This window comes from Zingiber officinale, chromosome 6A, assembly GCF_018446385.1.
Source record: "Zingiber officinale cultivar Zhangliang chromosome 6A, Zo_v1.1, whole genome shotgun sequence".
Taxonomy (NCBI): Eukaryota; Viridiplantae; Streptophyta; class Magnoliopsida; order Zingiberales; family Zingiberaceae; genus Zingiber; species Zingiber officinale.
The window spans coordinates 21,007,659-21,028,690 of record NC_055997.1 but is presented as its reverse complement, the minus strand read 5'-3'; the positions used below and the strand labels follow the sequence as shown (position 1 = coordinate 21,028,690).

At 40.5% G+C, this 21,032-nt stretch overlaps 3 protein-coding genes across 4 annotated transcripts; 1 reads left to right on the top strand and 2 right to left on the bottom strand.

The window, feature by feature from the left end:
- Nucleotides 1-6,857: 6,857 nt before the first annotated feature.
- LOC121996085 (uncharacterized sugar kinase slr0537-like) lies at nucleotides 6,858-10,133 on the top strand. Its single transcript, XM_042549899.1, has 5 exons — nucleotides 6,858-7,303; nucleotides 7,520-7,782; nucleotides 8,403-8,520; nucleotides 8,655-8,863; nucleotides 9,296-10,133. The coding sequence occupies exons 1-5, from the start codon at nucleotides 6,944-6,946 to the stop codon at nucleotides 9,744-9,746; spliced, it is 1,401 nt and encodes a 466-aa protein (XP_042405833.1). The 5' UTR covers nucleotides 6,858-6,943; the 3' UTR covers nucleotides 9,747-10,133.
- Nucleotides 10,134-11,990: 1,857 nt separating this feature from the next.
- On the bottom strand, nucleotides 11,991-15,828 carry LOC121996083 (acetylornithine deacetylase-like). The gene is made up of 10 exons (XM_042549898.1): nucleotides 15,398-15,828; nucleotides 15,071-15,315; nucleotides 14,823-14,931; nucleotides 14,216-14,354; nucleotides 14,036-14,093; nucleotides 13,256-13,273; nucleotides 13,042-13,164; nucleotides 12,642-12,798; nucleotides 12,530-12,563; nucleotides 11,991-12,337 (listed from the first exon to the last, which is right to left on the bottom strand). Exons 1-10 carry the CDS (start codon nucleotides 15,749-15,751, stop codon nucleotides 12,225-12,227), a joined length of 1,350 nt encoding a protein of 449 aa, XP_042405832.1. The 5' UTR covers nucleotides 15,752-15,828; the 3' UTR covers nucleotides 11,991-12,224.
- A 1,070-nt stretch (nucleotides 15,829-16,898) lies between these two features.
- LOC121996082 (GATA transcription factor 26-like) lies at nucleotides 16,899-20,729 on the bottom strand. Of its 2 annotated transcripts, none has more exons than XM_042549896.1 (5): nucleotides 20,259-20,729; nucleotides 18,751-19,110; nucleotides 18,212-18,522; nucleotides 18,004-18,124; nucleotides 16,899-17,394 (listed from the first exon to the last, which is right to left on the bottom strand). In XM_042549896.1, exons 1-5 carry the CDS (start codon nucleotides 20,296-20,298, stop codon nucleotides 17,084-17,086), a joined length of 1,143 nt encoding a protein of 380 aa, XP_042405830.1. In that variant the 5' UTR covers nucleotides 20,299-20,729; the 3' UTR covers nucleotides 16,899-17,083. The 2 variants fall into 2 exon arrangements, with proteins under 2 accessions (XP_042405830.1, XP_042405831.1); XM_042549897.1 differs by having other exon boundaries at nucleotides 18,212-18,510; nucleotides 20,259-20,725.
- Nucleotides 20,730-21,032: the final 303 nt, after the last annotated feature.

Genomic DNA, 21,032 nt, shown 5'->3' with positions numbered 1-21,032 from the left:
ACTACCAATGATTTCTCGGCCAGCATTCCAAACTCTCGCCCCAACACGAGTTATAAGCGAGTATGCTCTCGCGACTAACGACCTCTCGATCGATGTTCCAGACTCTCACCCCAGAGTGAGTTATAAGTGAGTATGCTCTCACAACCATCGACCTCTCGGTCGACGTTCCAGACTCTCGCCCCAGTACACGTTATAAGCAAGCATGCTCTCGCGACCTACGATCTTTTGGTCGGCTTTCCAGACTCTCGCCCCAGCGCGAGTTATAAGCGAGCATTCTCTTGTGACCAATGACCTCTCGGTCGGGTTTTCAAACTCTCGCCTCAGCACGAGTTATAAGCGAGCATGCTCTTGCGACCAAAAACCTCTTGGTCGACGTTCTAGGCTCTCCCCTCAGTGCGAGTTATAAGCAAGCATGCTCTCATGATCAATAACCTCTCGGTTGGGCTACAGACTCTTGCCCTAGTACGAGGTATAAGCAAGCACGACTCTTGCGACCACTTGTTAACAACATGGGCATTTGTTTTTCTCCAATCTGTTCAAACATCGCCACTGTCACCGGGCTAATAGCAGCATTGAGACAGTGATACAAGTAGGATTCGACCTTTGCAAAGATAGTCAACCACATGTCAGAGCCTTATATGTAGGTTGAGTCACAAGCGTGCCAGGGTCTAGTCAATCAGACTTGAGCTTCCTTCAACTAGACTTGAAGGAAAGGCTTGTGATACAGCGTGTAAAGGAGGGGCCTGATAAGGCCAGGAAGTCAATAGTTAAGAGGACGTGACAGTCAATAGTCAAGAGGACGTGACAGTCAACAGTCAAGGGAAGACGAGAATCATGGCCACATCGCATCACCATCCGCATAATCCCTGGTTGGTAACAAGCAGGGCAAGTCCCTGGTATAAGCCCTAGAATGACACAATCCCGGACCAGCTCTGCAGCCAGATCATGAAGGTTGGATCTTTGGTCACTGTCTCCGATAAGACCCGACCAGGTTGACACAGCTCAATCCTTGTAGCACATGTGAGCAGTCACCCGAAGTTGTCTATAGCTGAACTTGTGTGGGACGGATAACGCTAAGTGACAATAGTGTCAAGGAATCATAACCTCCTGTCAGAGAATAATTATCATCAGTTAGGGAATATTTCAATGGTGTGTCACATAATGAAGGTGAAACCTTCCTCCGGCCAATGGGAGTCTGTCGGATGTCCTCCCTCCCCCGATATACCTTGACACCAGACATTCTCTAGCAGCGATCAGGCTCAAAAGGCAAGCAGGGTCTTATAAAAGGGGAGGTTCTCTTCATTGGCCAGGTACACGCACCTATGCACTCATCTTCAATAGTTATTTTTTCCTTCCTTCGTTCGTACACTACTTTTCCGGGGAAAACGAACATGACTTAAGCATCGGAGGGTCAGTGTCAGGGACCTTTTCCCTAGTTTCTAGTCTCTAATACTTTGTGTGCTTATCTGAGTGTGTGCAAGGCCCCAAGTACCACCGACTTCATTACTATAGATCTTTAGTACCACGAGTGGGTTCATTTTTTCGAGGCACATACACAAAGTGCGTCAAAGTCGTCTTTCCGTCAACACTGACGTCACCTTCGCCAGCCTCCATCTGACTCAGATTCTGGATAAGATCAATTTGGCATCATCTGTGGAAATCTTCTCCACTTGTTCTGGAACGTGAAGATGGACAACGTCGGAAGGTTCTCTGCCATTATCACAGTCCCGAAGGATTCTGACAAACATATTATCTTTTCCTGACTCCATGGGTATTCGGGAGTTGAGGAACCGAGATAGATCCTCAGCTAGTTGGCACGACACCTCGATCAAACACTGCTACGGTCTTCGCATTTGTTGATATCAGGGCTCCACCTCCCCCGTTCGGGGTCGAGCTATCTCCACTGGTCTCGGATCACAATATCGCTATTGGTCTCGGATAGGACTATCATCACTGGTCTCAGATTAGAGTATCGCCACCGATCTCAGACCAAAGTATCGCCACCGGTCTCAGACCAGAGTATCGCCACCGGTCTCGGATCGGAGTATCGCTAACGACCTCCAAGTCATCTTTCCAGACTCTCACCCTAGCGCGAGTTATAAGCGAGCATGCTCTCGCGACCAACGACCTCCCGGTCGGCGTTCCAGACTCTCGCCCCAGCGCGAGTTGTAACCGAGCAAGCTCTCACGACCAACGACCTCCCGGTCGACTTCCCAGACTCTCACCCTAGTGCGAGTTATAAGCGACTATACTTTCGTGACCAAGACCTTTCAGTTGGGTTCCACACTCTCGCCCCAGTGCGAGTTATAAGCGAGCATGCTCTCATGACCAACGACCTCTCGGTCGAGTTCCAGAGTCTCGTCTCAGTGTGATTTATAAGCGAGCATGCTCTCACGACCAATGACCTCTCGGTCGGCGTTCCAGACTCTCGCCCCAGCGCAAGTTATAAGTAAGCATGCTCTCGTGACCAATGACCTCTCGGTCGGCTTCCCAGACTCTCGCCCTAGTGCGAGTTATAAGTGTGCATGCTCTCGCGACCAATGACCTCTCAGTTGGGTTCTAGACTCTCACCCCAGTGCGAGTTATAAACGAGCATGCTCTCGCGACCAATGACCATTTTGGTTGGGTTCCAGACTCTTGTCCCAATGCGAGTTATAAGCGAGCATGCTCTCGCGACCAACGCTCTCTCGGTTGGCGTTCCAGACTCTCACCCCAATGCGAGTTATAAGCAAGCATGCTCTTGTGACCAACAACCTCCCGGTCGGTATTTCAGACTTTCGTCCTAGTGCAAGTTATAAGCGAGCATGCTCTCGCGACCAACGACCTCTCGGTCGGCTTCCTAGACTCTCACCCTAGTGTGAGTTATAAGCGAGCATACTCTCACGCCCAACAACCTCCAGGTCAGCATTCCAGACTCTCACCCCAGCACGAGTTATAAACGAGCATGCTCTCACGACCAACGATCTCCCAGTCGGTATTCCAAACTTTCACCCCAGGGCAAGTTATAAGAGAGCATGCTCTCACAACCAACGACCTCTCGGTCTACTTCCTAGACTCTTACCCCAGTGTGTGTTATAAGCGAGCATGCTCTTGCGACCAATGACCTCCTTGTTGACTTTCCAGACTCTCGCCTCAGTGTAAGTTATAAGCGAGTATGACTCTCGCAACCAACGACCTCTTGGTCGGGCACAATGACTAGTCAGTCAGATTTGCTCCTCTACCCAGCACTCACACTCGTTTCACTCACCGCTCTGCCTGACTTGTTGCTCAGTTAGCACTCGTCCCACTCGCCGCTAGGCTCATGAGCTTTGCGCCCACTCGGCTCTCCAACTTTGCCCCCTCTCGCATTTTCTTTCGATCTCATGGGCTTCACCCCCATTTGATGCAGCGACGTTGTGTCTTTCAATCTCTCGGGATTCACTTCTAACTCAACTCACAGGGCTCTGCGCCCATTTGCACTTTCGTTCACACAAAGCTTCGCTCTTGTTTGCACTCGATCCATAGGCTCTGTCCTCGTTCGTTTTTGATCCCTCGGGATTCATCCCTTGCTCAACTCACAGAGCACACAGGGTTCGCGCCCACTTGACATTCTTTCAGGCGCCCAGTCGGCATTCCCTTAGTCGACCGATTAGTATCGCTCAGTCATTCGTTCGGCCACTCACTTGTTTCGCTTGACATTCTTATGGCAACCTGCTCGACATTCTTTCAATTGCTCGGTTGGCATTTTCTCTATCGCATGCTCGACACCGCTAGCTCATCGTCTTTCCACCTGCTCGGTGTTCTCCTGATTGCCCGGTCGATATTTTCTCGACCGCGCACTTGGCATCACTCGCTCATTGTCTTTCCACCTGCTCAATGTTCTTCCAATTGCCTGGTCGGCATTTTCTCGGTCGCGCGCTCGACACCGCTTGCCCATCGTCTTTCACCTGCTCGACATTCTCCCTATTGCCTGGTTGATATTATCTCAATCGCGCGCTTGGAACCACTCATTCGTCGTCTTTCCACCCGCTCGACATTGTCCCTATTGCCCGACTAGCATTTTCTCGGTCGTTCGCTAGGCTTTGCTCACCCGTCATCTTTGCAGCTGCTCAATTCCATTCGACCGCCCGTTCGGTACTCTCTTGGTTGGGTTCCCAAACTCCTGCCCGAAAGCGAGTTATAAGCATGCATTGCTCATACGACCTATTGATTTCCCGGTCAGGGTAAATCGCGAGACAGGTACGTATCTTAACAGCCATTCTATCTTACACTCACTGCTCTTGCCTCATTCGTCGCTCCATCCGGCTCTCACTGCTCTCGCCTCACTCGCCGCTCTGCTTGCCACTCATCACTTGCATCTCACACGTCATTTCTGCCCAGCGCTCACCGCTCGCGCCTCGCTCATCGCTTCGCTCGCATTCGCTATTCCTTTGACATTATACGATAGACCCAATGATCTGACTCTACTTGCATGAGCAATTCTGCTTTACATTAGTCTTGGTCTAGTCAGTCGGACTTGCGCCTCCTTCGACTAGACTTGAAGGGGAGACTTGTGATACGAATATAATTTAAGGGCCCAAGAGAAATTAAGAGGAAAATTATGGGTAATTTTGTCTTTTCACTATTTAGGGCTTTAAGGATTGGGGGAAGGCATTGTTGCAAAGGGGGGCTGCTTCTTCAGGTTTCTTCTCTGCCTCCATGATGAAGGCGCAGGCAGACGCCGCTTGCATCGCCACCATCTCCCACCCTCGAACGCATGCCCAAGCAGGTGGACGCACCCTGACGCCTCTGTCGTCGACTTCCTTCTCCTTCTCTCAGGCATGCCTTCGTCACGAGGCTGGGTTCATACCGCCTCTCCGTCCGGTGCCTCCTGCACGCAGATGCCGCGACGGACGCCGCCGGCCACGACATCCTCTCCTTCTTCCTTTGTGCTCGCCACCACCGCCTCACATAGGGGGGCTGGGCTCTTCCGCCACGAAAGCCACTCACGTCGATGCCTCCTCCCCCTCACTCCATCGCCACCGCGCGGAACTACGCAAGGATGTCGTCGTCCCTTCCTCTCTCTCCCACGACTAGGTCATTGCTAATGGGTGCTCGCCATGTCCCTCGTTGCTCGCCGCATGCTTCACCATTGCCTCCCCACACGCGTATAGCCGCCTCCACTGCCGAACAACCTCCTCTCCACTGTTTACGGCCGAACGACGACGCTGCCTCTCCCTCTATGCGCCAGCAGCACACGCTCCACCTCCCTCCATCTTTGAGTTCGCCAGCACACCGACAGCTACCCTTGAGCAACTGCCACTTGCCACTCTCGACCCATTCTAGCGCCGAAGGTGTCATCATCGCGCTATAGTCGGCTGCCACCTTTGCGCCATAGTCGATTGTCGTGGCATCCACAATCGCCCACCTCTGGTCTCCTCTAGGATGCCACAACACTGCCTCCCTTGCCTCCTCATCGTAAGCCACTTTCGAGCCCCCGCAGCTATCACCATTTCGCTCTATTTCCTTGCTATATTCCAACATTGTAGTTGTCTGACTTGTGTGATGTTTTCATGTTCCGGCCTTCGTATCGTCATCCCCGGCCTATCTGCCGATGTCATATCCTGACCTGCGTGCTAAGGTCGCATTCAGCTTCATGCCACCGCGTTCAGCTTCGCGTCGTCAGATCTAGCTCCTCATCCGGCTCGTTCATTCACTCTTTTGGGTCACGACAGCTTGACCAGCGTTCCTACCAACTCACCAATCCATCAGAGGGCGCCCTCTGAGCCAAGGTATGTTATCGTACTTACTCTTCATTCATTTCATTATTATACTCTTAGCCTATTTCTTATATATTCGTTGGATCCGCCTCGAGTATCGGGGTACCAAGGACTGGGATAATTCAATCGCTGCCTGCAGGTAGCGTTAACCAAGGACTTCTGACGACTTGGTCAGTATAGAGGCCAGCTTACCCCAAAAAAAAAAAAGATATCGTGATTCAATCAATATTCTCGTCACCTCATCGACGATCCATCTGACTCAATTTCTAGATATATATATATATATATATATATAAATCCTAAACCCTACAATTATTAGAAAAAAAAAAGTAATTAAAAGAAATATTTAAGGGAAAATTTTAAAAGGGCGTACAAATTTATACAAGTCTTCAAAAGGACATATGTTTGTTTTAAAAAACATGAGTGGATTATCATACGTTTTAATTTGATTGCAATAGATTTTTTTTTACATGATAGTAGTTACTATATCTTTATAGCTAAATTTTAATCTTAAACATTAAATTTTAAATTCTAAATATTATTATATCAAAATATTTTTTATTAAATTGGTCAAAATTATTTAAATTTCATCAAAATAATTTTAAATAATTATAAAAATTATAAGTAGCTGCTATAATACTCCAACAACATTATATTAGATATCATTATAACTACTACCTAATAAATTTTATATCTCATAGTAGCTAGTGTAGCTATTACCGTAATGCTGAAAATAAAGAACAATGTTATAACAATTATTTAAAAAATTTTACATGTAGTAATTACTTGATAGCAAATAAGGCTGAAATAAGATGTATTACAGGGACAAAATATCACAATCATATACATAAAAAAAAATCTTAAGAAAATATTCAAGAATAAGTACATAAATGTATAACTCACTATTTCACTTTTGTGGACATTTTTAGAAGATTTTTTTCTTTGCGCACATCATTTTTATCTAAATTACTTTTAATTTTAATTTTAATTTTAATTTAATTTTAGTTTTAATTTTTTTTTAAAAAAAGAAAAGTACCCTTTTGATATTTTTTTAATTGGGGGTGCTTCTTTGATATTTACCCACTATTTAATTACAAAGATAGGGGTGGAATGTGATAGGGCGGTAGCCACGGAGCAGCAGCCATCTCCTTCCAATCGAATACCATTTTAGTCTCGCTTCCCCTGTTTTCCGAACCAGGCAGCTAATGGCGCTTCCCTCTCATCTCTTCCTCCCCTCCCCTCCCTCCTCTTCCTTCTCCCCTCCTCCTCTTGCCCCTCTACGCCGCATGCCTGTTTCCCAGCAGCTTGTTTTCAGTACAGGAAGACCTAGGCTACGGCATCGTTGTTTTTTCGGTGGGAACGTAGGTCACCGAGGCGAATGCTTTAGTGTTACTCGTTCTACAGGTGTAAGCGAATCGGAGAGTGGTTGCTGCGGCGACGGTTTTCGAGACGAGGAGGATGAGGAGGAGACGGTCGACGACGAAGTGGAGCAAGGTGAAGATGATGACTTGTTGACTTCGATAGCGCCGGAGAGATGGGATGTGCTGGGCCTAGGCCAAGCCATGGTATGCTTCGATCCGTTCCAAGATTTCACCTTTTCGATTCCAAAGTGTAGTTATTCATTAAAGCCTTCCGTGTTCTCGATAGTGTTTATGTATTATCCTATCCAAGAAAAGTTTGAATTCTTGGTCTTCTGAATCATCCGTCCGTTCATGTTTTGAGTATTCAAAATCTTATCTGTCTACTTTGTGACTTATGTTTTGGCTTTTGAAATTCACTAGGTAGATTTTTCGGGCATGGTGGATGACGAATTCCTAGAAAGAGTAGGCATAGAGAAAGGGACAAGGAAAGTTGTCAATCATGAGGAAAGAGGGAGGGTTTTGCGAGCCATGGATGGTTGCAGTTACAAGGCTGCTGCTGGGGGTTCTCTCTCTAATACACTTGTGGCTTTAGCAAGGTTAGGCAGCCGGTCTGCGAGTGGTCCAAACTTGAATGTTGCTATGGCAGGCAGTATTGGTAGTGATCCGCTTGGAGGTTTTTACAGGTAAAAGGTCCATCCACTTGTAGTTTATTAGTATCTACAAGTTATGTTATGAACAATCAAGAATATCTTTTTCTGTCAGTTGGATTAGAAGATTTATTTGATTGGTAGGATTATTTGACAGAGCATCAATTTCATTTATTTGGTTTTAGGATCAGTTGTGGTCATCAATTTATTGGTTCTGATTTTGTCCTTCGGCAAACTTCTGATGAAAGTTGGCATAATCCTTTTTTTTTGTTCATTTACATAGTAAACTGTGGAAGCATGCAGTTTCATCATGGTTTTATACTTGTACTTATTCATGTGATCTGTTTATTCACTGGTTTTGCTGTTATTTATAAATTCTGAGAGTTCAATAAAGTAATTACTGGCAATGTTTCTAGATTGTCATTGACAAATAAAGAAAATTGATTTTTGAGGCTTATCTTTGAGAAAAAGGGGGGAAATACCCATAAATTATGAGGAGCTTTTTCTCCTTATTATCAGATTGACAAAGTTAAAAATATTTTTTCTTGTTTTAGGAGTTTGAAATTATATGGACAATCTTTGATTACTTTTCTTGTTCAATACTCCCAATAACTAACTTTATTATATTAATAATGAAGTATTGTTCTAACTTACAGGGCAAAGCTTTGTCGTGCAAATGTTAATTTCCTTTCTAAGCCTGTGAAGGATGGAACAACTGGGACGGTTATAGTTCTAACTACTCCAGATGCCCAACGAACGATGCTTGCATATCAGGTTAGTTCCTTTTGCCTCTTAGGTTGTTTATTGACAAGGACCATTATAGAGTATATATCTTAGTTTGACATTTAATGCTATATAACCATTCTATTCTGGACCTTCTTACTAGGTTCTGTGCTTCATGTTTTCAGGGAAGATCATCAACCATTGACTATGACCCGTATTTGGCTAGTTTAGTCTCTAAAACAAATATACTTGTCATTGAGGGGTACCTATTTGAGTTTCCTCATACTATCAAAACGATTGCACTGGCCTGTGAGGAAGCTCATCGAAGTGGTGCACTTATTGCTATAACTGCATCTGATGTCTCTTGTATTAAGAAATGTTATGACGATTTTTGGTAAGGCTCCATAACTACTTATGGCTTCACGTAATTAGTCAATTTTGTCTGAAACTATCTCAATTTAGCACCACTGAGGATGCAATCTTTGAAACCTCTGTCATTGTGAGATGCGGATGATCCAAGTGATATGATTTTTCTTTTGATTTGAAAGATTCATCCCACATTATGCAGGTTGAAAAATCATTTTCTGGTTTTTTTTCTTCCTTGCTGGCTAAGGTTTTTTTATTAAGGCCGAATAACACGCTTTTCTTATTTTCCCCATAGTTGTTTGCCTTACCAGTGGATGGTTAGTATATCTATTTTGAAGACATTTGCTATGAATAAAAAGATGCTACTTAAGAAAGAATCTGGAAGTTTATAAGCATTCTATATCAGATTCAAACTTTTGCTTCTGTGGCTAATTTTGAACTGTGGAAAACATCTTTACAGGGAAATCATAGGGAATTATGCCGACATTGTGTTTGCCAACAGCAATGAAGCAATAGCCTTTTCTGGCTTCTCCACAAACAGCCCAATGTCAGCTGCTAAATACCTGAGTCATTTTGTACCGCTGGTGTCGGTCACAGATGGGCCTCGAGGTTCCTTCATTGGTGTGAAGGATGAAGCAATATACATACCTCCATTTCCGTGTATACCAGTGGACACATGTGGAGCAGGTGATGCATATGCATCAGGCATCTTGTATGGTATCCTCAGAGGGGCCTCAGATTTGAAAGGGATGGGAACGCTAGCTTCTCGTGTGGCTGCTGTGGTGGTTGGACAGCAGGGTACTCGGCTTCGGGTTCAAGATGCCTGCAGATTGGCCGAGTGCTTTACCTGTCATCTTGAAAGCTCAAAGGTTTTTCATGATGTTGGGTCTGACCAAATCTCCAGCTTATGATTTCCATGACACCTTCCGAGACGATTTCAAAAATGCGTACATATACAACACAGATTGCTATTCTTGCTCGAGAGGGCCAAAATGCGACAAGATTAAGCTGGGCGATTGCTCATGACTAGGAATTTAGCAAGGATGATTGCTGCAAGAAACCAAATGTTACTAAGAAAAGTGTTTTGTATCCATCCTCATCCAAGTCCTACTCAAGGTGACTAAGGGATAATGTTACAGAAAAAAAAGGGTTTATTGTTTTGAGATCGTTGGGGTGGACTATTCAATTTTTATCAATTCATACAAATTTATTGCTGTCTGAAACCTCATGCTTAGAATCTTTGTTATATTTTTGATTGCTAATAGTTAATAAATAACATGTTCTCCTTCCTTTGATTTTGAGCATTGGGTATCTTATTGAATGAAATCCAAAATATAGTTGATTCTGCATTTAGACTTAACTAAAGTATTCAATCCTAAGTGATAATGTTTGAATGCAGGAACTGCTATACTGGTATATTTGCGTGAGACAGATTGATCCCTTACTATAGTCATCAAAAGAATACCAGTTCACATTCTTCATGGATCAAACATACCATCGCATATACACAGAGAAGATGAAACAAACCTCCAGTGCAATTTGAATGACATAAACCAAAGCAAATTGAGTAACTAATAGTCAGATAAGAGTTGCTATTACTCACTGTAAGAACAATATGAACCACATCAAGTTACAAAACTACTAAGCATTTGTATCTGATGAAGCATAATTTGTGGCAAAAAAGCAAAAGGGATGATGAATGAGGAAGGATCCAATTGACATAAATTCAATTCACTCGTCCATGTTTTCTCCATTTTGGTTTCCTTCATCCACATGGAAACATCTCCATGCGCATTTTTTGACTGATCCCTGTTTTTTCAACCGGCCCATATTTTTGTGATTTATTTACTAAAAATGTTTTATTTATAAAAAACATTATTTTTTTTTAAAAAATAATGAATATTTATAATTCAAAATAAATATTCAGAATAGAATTGGAAAGTATGTACTAAAGGATGAGATGTTTTGAGGAGTCCTTTTATTATTTGTTTTTGTAGGGGCGGTAAAAATAAATCTGATTTGTTAATTCGATCCGAGTTGATCTAATAAAAATTAAGTTTAAGTTAAAAATTTTGAGGTTAAGATTAGGTTGAAGATTTTTGGATTGATTTAGGCTCCGCTCAGATGGGATTGATCCGGATTGAATCAAATTTAAGATTTAATTTTTTTATTAAATTAAATTTTACTTTAAAAATTAAAATATTTTAGTATATGATTAATAAATCTTAGTATAACAATAATGAAATATTGAGATAAAAATAAAAAATTATAAGAAAATAATAAAAATAATTTTTTTTAGGTCAGACGGGTTATTCAGGTTGATCAGGTTATTTGGATTTGGATTTAGAATTTTCGTGTTCAGGTTATTTGGATTCGGATTTAGAATTTTCGTATTCGAGTCAGATTGAATTTTTTTTTAATAATCAATTTTTAACTTGACCTAAACCCATCTGAATTGACAACCTTAGTTTTCATAAAAAAACTCTTTTATAGAATGACAATGGAAGGTTTGGACTCCTCAAAGGGCCATGATAACAATAATTTGATTAGTTGTTGATGTAAAAATATGATAACACTCACGCCAAACATCCCTCATCGCCAAACCCATAATGAGATGGAAGAAAGTAAATCAGTTACTAAGCGGCCCCCCTCGGTTGATTGTTTGACAAAAAATTATATGCTAACCTCAAGCATGCCACACGACCAACCCAATAGTCATATGTAGAGAGATAGATTAAAAAACTAAACATGCCATCATATAAAAGGGTATTTCTTCCAACTTTCCAACTTCACCATGAATCAACTCTTGCTTGATTTGATAATTTTACCATATAGTAACCAACTCAGCCGAGCTCGGGGTACCCCTCGGTTGGTTGTTGAGTCCATGATAATTTGCTCACTTACTAAGGAATAGACGAATATATGCCAAATAGATGGATAGCACTAGAGAGGCAAACTGACGATCAACACCGATGGGTCATACACCGTCAACTCCCATCGGATGTTGAACCGATCAAAATTGAAGAAGCACTAAGACTTTGCGACAATCAAATGGATGACATGATCAATTAGAAAATGCAAGCACCAAACATTTGCACTAGAAGAATTGATCAGAGTTCTTAAGAACCCAGACCTTAGTCTATTACCGCAGGAGAGAAACAAACATAACAGGTCCACTTTAATTGTTCTAATGAGATCCAAGAACAGGGTATCAAACTATTAGTAGTTAATATTACCATACAGGTATCTCATTTTTTTGAGTTATTAAAGTCAAATGTTCAGGACAATCTTATTTCTGCAGTATCTTTCAGATGGAGAAGTTCATTCTGAATTTAATAAACGTCCATCATTGCTTGAAGAAGAATTGAGAATAGAAAAGGTGGATGTTTCTAATCACAATCTGCTTCCAACTGCAAGATGATGCTCACAAAGACACCAAAACCTTGGCGCATATCAGAAAACAGGCAGTACTCGTTCCGGGCATGGTACGTTGCCATTATCCCTGAAAGGGCAAGGATGCACAAAATTGATAACTGCTAATAAACCCTAAAGTGAAATAAACACAACTCTGTAGTTTCATGATGCATAGAAACTAAAAAGCACAACTTCCATAGTCCATATAAGAACAGACAATTTGGATGTACTAACAAAAAACGAGATAATAATGAGTTAGTTCTGTGACAGCAAAGTTTACCATAGCCAGCCGTTTGAACATCAAAACCTTCATCCTGGCAACAAGAAGACAATGCTGGTCGATTCATGAAAACTAGTACAGAAATCACTAAGAACTTGGAAATATTTCAAACCTGTAATTCTCTAATCAGTGGCAGACTTCCAGTGATCGAGTATGGCTTCACATGCCCAACAACTTCCTCAGTTGCTTTGCACAAGACATGAAAGCCACGAGAATCAAGATTACAAGCAACCCCTGATGTCATAGCTTCATCAAAAGTTATTGTAAGCCTAGAAAGCAAAGATTTTTTAGTAAGCAAACTCTATGATGCACCTCAAAGCTCACATATGCTTTCAGTGTATGCATTACAGCTATTATCATGAAGAACATAATGCTAGAAAATGTCTAATAGATCTATCCCCATGCATGCTAATTGAGCTAGCACTGGCATAGAAACATTAACAAGAAAAGGAAATATCTGAAACGAATGGCACAAGAATAAATGCACTGATTAAAAATTTAGAATTCTTCACCTTCCCCTCAAGTTCTCATCTGGAAGAACATATTTAGACACAGGACCACGAGTGCCTAGCTTCTCTATATTGGCATTTATGTCATCTACATACTCCTCTAATTTCTTGATTACGTTCTCAACACTGCATAAAAGAGAATATTTCGTTTCATACACATGAATTAAGATGAGAAAAATATTCAATGCATGAAAAGGAATAAAGAAAATGAACCAACCTGTAGAAAGGAGTTACCCTGCATTAAGATGGAAAAAAAAACATATTAGATTGTCATGTTTTGACCAAATATTGATGATGCAGGATAATGAAGTTATCAAATAGATAATAATAATGACAGTCATGCAACCAATATCAGTTGTCAATCAAATACCAAGTGAAATGCTAAAGTGAAGGCATACTCATTGCTTTAGTAAATATTAAAGAAAAATAACAGTTTGTTGGTTTGGAAGGAATTTAGAGACCATTAATAAAAAAAATCATAAACTTAGGCAAGTGTTAGATGTAGCTCCAAGAGATCACACATCAAATAAAATATTTAAGATGGGATAGACACATTCAAAGCCAGCTATTAAATCTTACAGTCAAGTAAGACGAATCAATTAGAGTTGAAGGTGTTAGAGGTAGGGATAGAACATAGAAAACATTTTAATCAGAAGTGATTTTAAAGATCTAGATGCTACTTGTAATCTGGTCCTATATACAGTTCAACGACAGAATTAACATCCATGTAGACACCCAAAAGAGTTAGGAATAACAACATTATCTGCTGTTGTAATCAAAAAGAAAAAAGATGATAAAGTTGAGAGAAGGTGGTAGTATTATAATGGGCAAAATCATTGCCTAAAGTTGATAAAAAGCTCTGCATACAACCAGGAGAAAAGCATGCTAAATAAAAGACAGGTTCCAGAAAAGATAATAAATAACATATGAAACAATTTTTTTCATCATAAAATAAAGGAGACCTTTTCAATTCTACCAAGAAAAAAGAGGTGCATACCTTACATCCCCTGATATTGTACATTCAGCTGGAATCTGATTGATTCCACCTCCAGGATCTGAAATGCACCATGTAAGCACACTATGAATCATATGAAAATTGCTCTTATGATGCTGACATTAACAACTTTCTACCCAATTGTGGCTTTGATAAAGAAGTTAGTATCAGTTGTGGACTTACAACTCCATTGGGTTGGTTTCATAGTAGAAGGCGTGGCAAAGCCATAGACCTCTTCCTTTGGATGTGCAGGGAAGTCTCTGTAAAACCTCGATTGAATTTCTTTAAGTGCTTCCATGGATAACTCTAGCGGATTGATCGCCTACAGTGTTAGGTTGGAAAATTATATCAACTCTAAAGAATAGCTGATTGTACTTATGCTGCTCATTCAGTCTCTCTAGTTTGCAATGCTCAATAAATCATTGGCCTCTAATAATACTTAATTTGGAAAAGAAATCAACATTCCATGGACATCTTTTATTCCATCATTGGTCTAGTTATGTCCAAATTTCCCACAAAACAAATAGTTTAAAATAGAACTCCTTTTCTGGGCACTTTGTCATATTGTTATCCGATGTAGCTAAAACAGATGATGTTATCAGTTTTATCAGAAAGGACATGGTATAGAGATTCCACCATGCAACCACTCATCCAAATGATTCTTTGGGAAAAAGCATGGAATTATATTCCGGATGATCATAGATTTTTCAGCACCAATTTGATGAAACTGCCTGTAGAGTGTAGGATCAAGTGGACGTAGTATTTAGCTGGCGAAGTTAAAACCGATTACCTTGTGAGGAAGACCGCTATGGAAAAGTTTTCCAGTAGCACGGAGTTTCCATGCTATCATGCCCCCGGTACCAATACAAGGTTGCTTATCCGCTGTGTCAATCCAAAACCTACAAGAGTACATCAAAACAAACTCACCAAACTATATTCTACACGCAATAAGATTTCCAGAGTATGAATTCAGACAAGTTAAACAAGAGAAAAGAAACAAGAATGAAGTCTTTGAATAGAAAGCCAACCGACACTTACAAAGGTCCGGCCTTTAGCTTATCAAGCAGACCGTCTTTAACGAGGGCATCGACACCGACTCCCAACACCGATGAGTTCTCCTCGTTGGCAATGAACACAGCGATCACCGTGTTCTTGAGTTTGGGCTTCCTCTCTCCGATCCTTTTCATCAGCTCCGTCACCAGCGCCACATGCCCAAGGCAATCGGTGGTTCCCCGCCCCCGAAGCTTATCCCCATCCACGCTCAGGGAGAAGGGATCGAACTCCTGCGGAACAGGTGGAGAAGAAATAATAAGTTTAGTTGAAAATTAGAGTTTGGAGCAACAGAGGACGGAGAGGAAAGCGGACCCAATCGTTGGGGTCAGCTGTGACGACGTCCATGTGGCAGCCGACGAAGGAGAGGATGCGGGCAGGTTCAGTGCCAGGGTACTCGACGATTATGTTACCGCGGCCCTCGACGTAGGAGACATGGGAGACGATGAGGGGGCCGCCGCCGGTGGTGGTGCTAAGTGGGAGGAGGACATCGAGGACGTGGCGAGCGACGCGGTCCTCCTTGGGGATCAGGTCTGGGGGGTTGTTCTGGACGTGGCGCGCCTCGCCGATGATCTTGGAGAGGAGAGCGACGTAGGAGTCGCGATCGAGGTCGCCCAAAGTCTCCTTGAGTGAAGCAGAGGAGAGGGAGGAGCGGGACGGCAACGCCATCGCAGATTCGTAGGGCAGCGAATGGATACACGAACGAACGCCGCTGAAGGAACGGGCGATAGAACAATGACATTTGTAATGATAGGGAATTTCATTTTTATTCCTTTTTTTACTTTTATTTAGTTTTTATTAAAAGGACCATTTTAATTTAATTTAATTTAATTTATCATTAAAAAAATGCCCAACTTTATCCCATTTTGGAATCATTACACGAGAGTCTTTTTTTTAATCGGACTACTGTTCGATATTATTATCGAATGTCTCGCATATTAAATCTATAATATTTTTATAATAATTATAATTTGCTCACATATTAAATCTATAATATTATTATAATTTCGTAACTACTCCAATGTGAATATTGTGAATATTGGTAAACAGAAAAAATTTGAATTATAATAATTATAATTTCATAATTGATATGAATATTAAATTAATATATCAAATCTGTATTGTGAATTGTTATAATGTGAATATTAAATGAATAGTGCAACAATTATAAAACCGTAACGGTTATAAAGTGAATTTTAGGTGAATAAATTCTGTATTGTAAGAGCTATAATTTCATAATTATTATAATATAAATATTTGTATTGTAATAATTATAATTTTGTAATTATTACAATGCACCTGCTGATTCTAATAAAAAGGAATGCTGTCCCCGGGGTCATGGTGCTGCGGTATGACATCCAGGTTGTCTCCCAGGCATCCGCAGTTCGAACCCAACTACGGTGTATTTGTAGGAATTTTTCGAATTTTTCCTCCAAATGGGAGGCGTAATCAAAGGATACTGGGCTTTTGGGCTGGCCATCTGCGCTTTTCGATTTACCCTAGTAGCCGGTGGACTGAACTGATCAACTCAGAGATAGTCAATGAAACTAATTAGAATTATCAAATTTTTTTTTTAATAAAAAGGAATGCTCTTTTGATTATTGTCATTTATTCTCCATTAAATTCACATAACTGACATCCTCTTACCGCCAATAGATTAGTAGATTTTTTTTTTCTATTGACTTCTGAAGGTAGACGATCTTTCGTTTGATTTACTTATTAGGTAAATCTAGAACACAACATTCAGCAAATGACCTTCAAGATATTTATCCCATTTAAATTGAAAAAGGAAGCATACCACAATGAGATTAACAACTTATTCACACTCTGCAGTTATTATAGAGCTCTATTTTATTGCATTCTTTTTATTGGCTATACAGAACAACTCTGTAACTCCAATCCATCACACTGTTTATACAAAATATGAAATGCTCTTTAACTCTGAATTGTATTAGAACTATCTTGCCAGGCTATAAGATAAACAAACTATAGCCCATGCCATCACATGTCAACTACACTCGGCGATCCATTTCGGTTTGTTTTCTTCTTCCATGGATGGTACAGCAGTTCTGCTTCAGCAATTGATGTGTTTGTAGGCACATTAAGAAGCATTTTACTTTCACAGCTGTCGGCGATGAACTGCGTTGGAGATGAAAAGGTAGAGCTCTTGTCAGGAAGAACTGCAGAAACTCTTCTAGGACTGAAGCAAGCTGCATCATGACTGGAATCCAGCTGAGTTAAGCATTTTGAAGGTGGGCTATCGTCCCCAGAATGGCGCACTCTTTTGGGGCTTCTTGCAGTGCCTTTCAAATCTGAAATTCACCGCGCAACCATTGAGAATAATAATCTATTTTATATCGTTTTGCTATCTACCAATCGTATACTGTACTGTGATTCCTGAAGTAATATCAGATGCATTAACATTCTCATATTTGCTGAATCAACTTTTGAATGTATTTATCTTTCTTTTTTTCTATAAACACATTCATAAAGCATGGCTCACAACATATATGTAGGGATCATTTCGGCGTTCCAAGTGAATATGCAACTCAGCCTAGTATCAACAAAGTTATTGATACTAGTATCGAACTAGTATCAACAAAGAGAAACTCTACAATATATGTTGGAGAAGTTGATTAGACATGAAACAATAAATGAGTACAACAATTAAACATGGTACAAAATTATAACGGCCGATTGAAGAATTGAAATGCCTTTGCACGAAACAACACAAAAATAAAATGAAAAGAACATTTTCTAGTGCAGGCTATGGTATTTTGTAAGAACTAGACGTATCGGTTCATTGAGATGTTGTCTTTGGCATAGCTAAAATTGGCCTTATTCTTAATATATTTGTTAGATGGCCTTCCTTTTAAGAGAGAATGCTTCACTTGTTTGGTAGAAAAATTTAAGAACAAAACCTGAATGGATCTGGTTTTGCCTCTCATGCTTCCTTTTAAGAGACGACAAATCGGAAAGGCCAGCAAGATTTTGAGTGATTGGTCTGTCACTTTCTCCGTCAATCTTCTTAGACAATGCATACTACAAAGCGGAGCAAGACTTCAATGTATTAGCACAAGGAGCCAGCATTTGCTTGTTTTGAATAGAAGCTGAACCTGAATAACTTACATTGGTATTGTATGATTTATCCACTGGAAATGAGCTAGCCTCTGATTCCTCTTCTACTGATTTTGAGCTAGCAGTTTTAATGAGTACGCTTCCATACCCAATCTCAATTGAACCGAGTGGGGTACTGCAGCTATAAAGCAGATCATCTTCTGAGTTTATAGACAGATTAGAAGCCTGCTCTTCATGCCATATGGAATATAATTCTTTTATTAGTTTCTCAACAGAAAGCTTCGGACGAGTAACAAATGATCTCTTCTTAGAAGGAATCAGTGAATCACAGGCATTTGATTGCACCGAACCTGGAATGGAAACTCAATAACCACAATGTACAGATTAGGGTGATGATTAAGTCAATAATAGAACATTACAAGATGCATTTCATAACCCACATATATCTTGTAGCACGCCGATGGAAAGAATAAACTTAACCAAACAAATGTAGTATTAATTGTCAACCTTAACGTGCCAGATAGTATCAAGATATTGTTTATAGTAGGGAGAACACAAGAAGGGTAGCGAGTTTATTGCTTAGAAGATACCTGTTATATTGCTGGCATCATCAGTGCCGTAGTGCAAACAGCTGTTTGAACCTGATACAGCTGACCCAGAACTTGAACGATTGCTTGTATCACCCTCGATGAACTTGCAGAAATTCTGACCGTAATATTGCATTTCACATTCACTTTCAAATTTCCATTTGTTTTGATTGTTTTTATGCAACTTCTGTTCATTGGATCTGAATGCTATTACTTTTGGCACTTTTAACTCAGCAGTATCAAAAGCTTCTCGGGCATGCAGTGGTATATAGTTTGTCAAGGAACCCTTGGTTCTCCATCTGGAACCACATGCATTGCATAATACTGGTTTCTCGGGCGGTCCATTCCTCCAGAGAGGAGTGCCTATCAACAGTAAGCTTCGGTGAGAATATGAATGCTCAGAAACATAGAATTCAGAAATGCTAAAGTTCCTTACTAAAGCATAATTCTGTTTTTTTCCCTTTGGAACAAGCAAAAGTAGAATGAATGCAAAGGATAATAAGATGCAATAGCAATCGAAATATAATTGTTTCAAGGATCAATCGGCGAAATGGTATAACAAAATACACAATGCCTAAGAAAATAGCCTTAAGCACACAGAAAGTGGCATGGCTTGAAGAAAATACAACATCAAAGAAGCTATGGAATCAAGCTCTCCTTTAAAATCCTGGCTGGTTTTACATTCATTAGAAGATGAGAACTAGTAGAAATATGCAAACTATATTTCATTTAGGACACATAATTAGAATGTTATTTTAAAGTCGCTCCTAATAACAAGCAGGTCAGGCCCTATGGTGTATACATTGGATATCTCAATTGCAGGAAGTGAGTGATTTGTTCCCTATGAGCAAACTGATTGCATTTAAACTGATAATGAATGAATTTTAATGGTTGAATGTTACGGTTTTTGGCCGGTTTCCAGATATAGACAAGTGAAACTACAGCAAAGTCACTCCGACCAAGTGGATGTCTAATTTTCTTGAAGCTACCAAAAGAGGCAGCAGACCTCACAAAACCTCTGAAAATTTTTGCAATATTTGTTGCACGTAAGATTCTGAACAAAATGGATAGCTACTTCAAATTTCTTTAGATTTGGATGCGTAGTGCTCCTGAGAAGCTGTGGGATTATCACAAATTGCATCTGTGTAAAATCCTAACTCAGCATTAAGTTTGATTAGATTCAGTTTTGTGTGTGTGTTCAATATCAGACAGGAAGAAGTCAACTTCTCCTCAGCAACCTGCCTGAAAAACAGATTCAGAAAAGAAAACAAGATGACCCATTTGATCCGACACCAATGAACATGAAACCTCTTAGACAGCAAAATTCCTGGAAGCAAGCAAGACTTCAAATAGAGGATTACGGGAAGAGCAAGCAATTTGCCATCAGTCCTCAAACAATTTTGTCGAAAAGACACCAAGAAACACTAAAATCAGATAAGGAAATAAAGAAATAAATCAGGCATGCGGAACGAAAATCCAGATTAGGTCAAACTAGGGAGAAAGGAGCTCACTTGTGACTCCACAATGGCAGCAAGGTCCGTGCTTTCCCATTCGCACTTTCCCCCTTTCCCCTTCCACTTGTTAATTCCGACAGAAATCCTCACAGAAATACTGACTCGAGGAAGAAAAACTGATTTTTTTTATCAGAATTTCTACTAAATTTTAAGTATTCTTCCATAACATCTTCTTCGACAATATGACCAAAAAAACTCCCTTTTTTTCAACGCAAAGCTCCATAGTTCTATCCAGTCCCGGAACGCAACCAGGAGAAAGAAAGAGAGGATAAAGCGACCAAAAAAAAAAAACAGAATAAAATGACAGAAATCAACAGGAGAGAAGGGTTCTGGCAGACATTTAATTATAATTTCCTTTTAATTGTTCTGTCTTAATCTCACTTTGCTTTGCATGCATAGGAAGTGGATCCTTCCTTGCATGCTAAGAACTCCTCCTAAGTCCTACCTTGCCTTCCTAAAAGAAAAATATTCTTTTGGCGATAGATTATGAGATCCTGGAAAAAGTCAAAACTGATCATTTGCATATTATCTGAGAAATTCTCAATGGGAAAAGATTTCTTAATATTAGAAATAAAAGATAAGATTACATTTCGGGGAGGACTTCATTTAATTATTTATCAGTGACTGAATACTGATACAAATACGTAAAATATAGCAAATTGAGTGAAGCTTAGAAATAGAAACCCCAACCAAAATCATTATAAAACTGAAATATATTTATAATTTAAACGATTTATAGTGTAGTTAATTGTATTAAAATGAGAATAGTGA

What these genes read in the sequence shown, in the direction of transcription:
- LOC121996085 (XM_042549899.1), top strand. Translation starts at nt 6,944, where the DNA reads ATGGCGCTTCCCTCTCATCTCTTCCTCCCCTCCCCTCCCTCCTCTTCC. An exon ending in CCGCTTGGAGGTTTTTACAG is followed by an intron (nt 7,783 to 8,402) that starts GTAAAAGGTCCA and finishes TCTAACTTACAG; the next exon opens with GGCAAAGCTTTGTCGTGCAA. An exon ending in GAACGATGCTTGCATATCAG is followed by an intron (nt 8,521 to 8,654) that starts GTTAGTTCCTTT and finishes TCATGTTTTCAG; the next exon opens with GGAAGATCATCAACCATTGA.
- LOC121996083 (XM_042549898.1), bottom strand. Translation starts at nt 15,751, where the DNA reads ATGGCGTTGCCGTCCCGCTCCTCCCTCTCCTCTGCTTCACTCAAGGAG. An exon ending in ATAGCGGTCTTCCTCACAAG is followed by an intron (nt 14,355 to 14,822) that starts GTAATCGGTTTT and finishes CTAACACTGTAG; the next exon opens with GCGATCAATCCGCTAGAGTT. An exon ending in GATGAGAACTTGAGGGGAAG is followed by an intron (nt 12,799 to 13,041) that starts GTGAAGAATTCT and finishes TTTGCTTTCTAG; the next exon opens with GCTTACAATAACTTTTGATG.
- LOC121996082 (XM_042549896.1), bottom strand. Translation starts at nt 20,298, where the DNA reads ATGGGAAAGCACGGACCTTGCTGCCATTGTGGAGTCACAA. An exon ending in CTGCCATTGTGGAGTCACAA is followed by an intron (nt 19,111 to 20,258) that starts GTGAGCTCCTTT and finishes TACTGTTGATAG; the next exon opens with GCACTCCTCTCTGGAGGAAT. An exon ending in ATAAATCATACAATACCAAT is followed by an intron (nt 18,125 to 18,211) that starts GTAAGTTATTCA and finishes TCCGCTTTGTAG; the next exon opens with TATGCATTGTCTAAGAAGAT.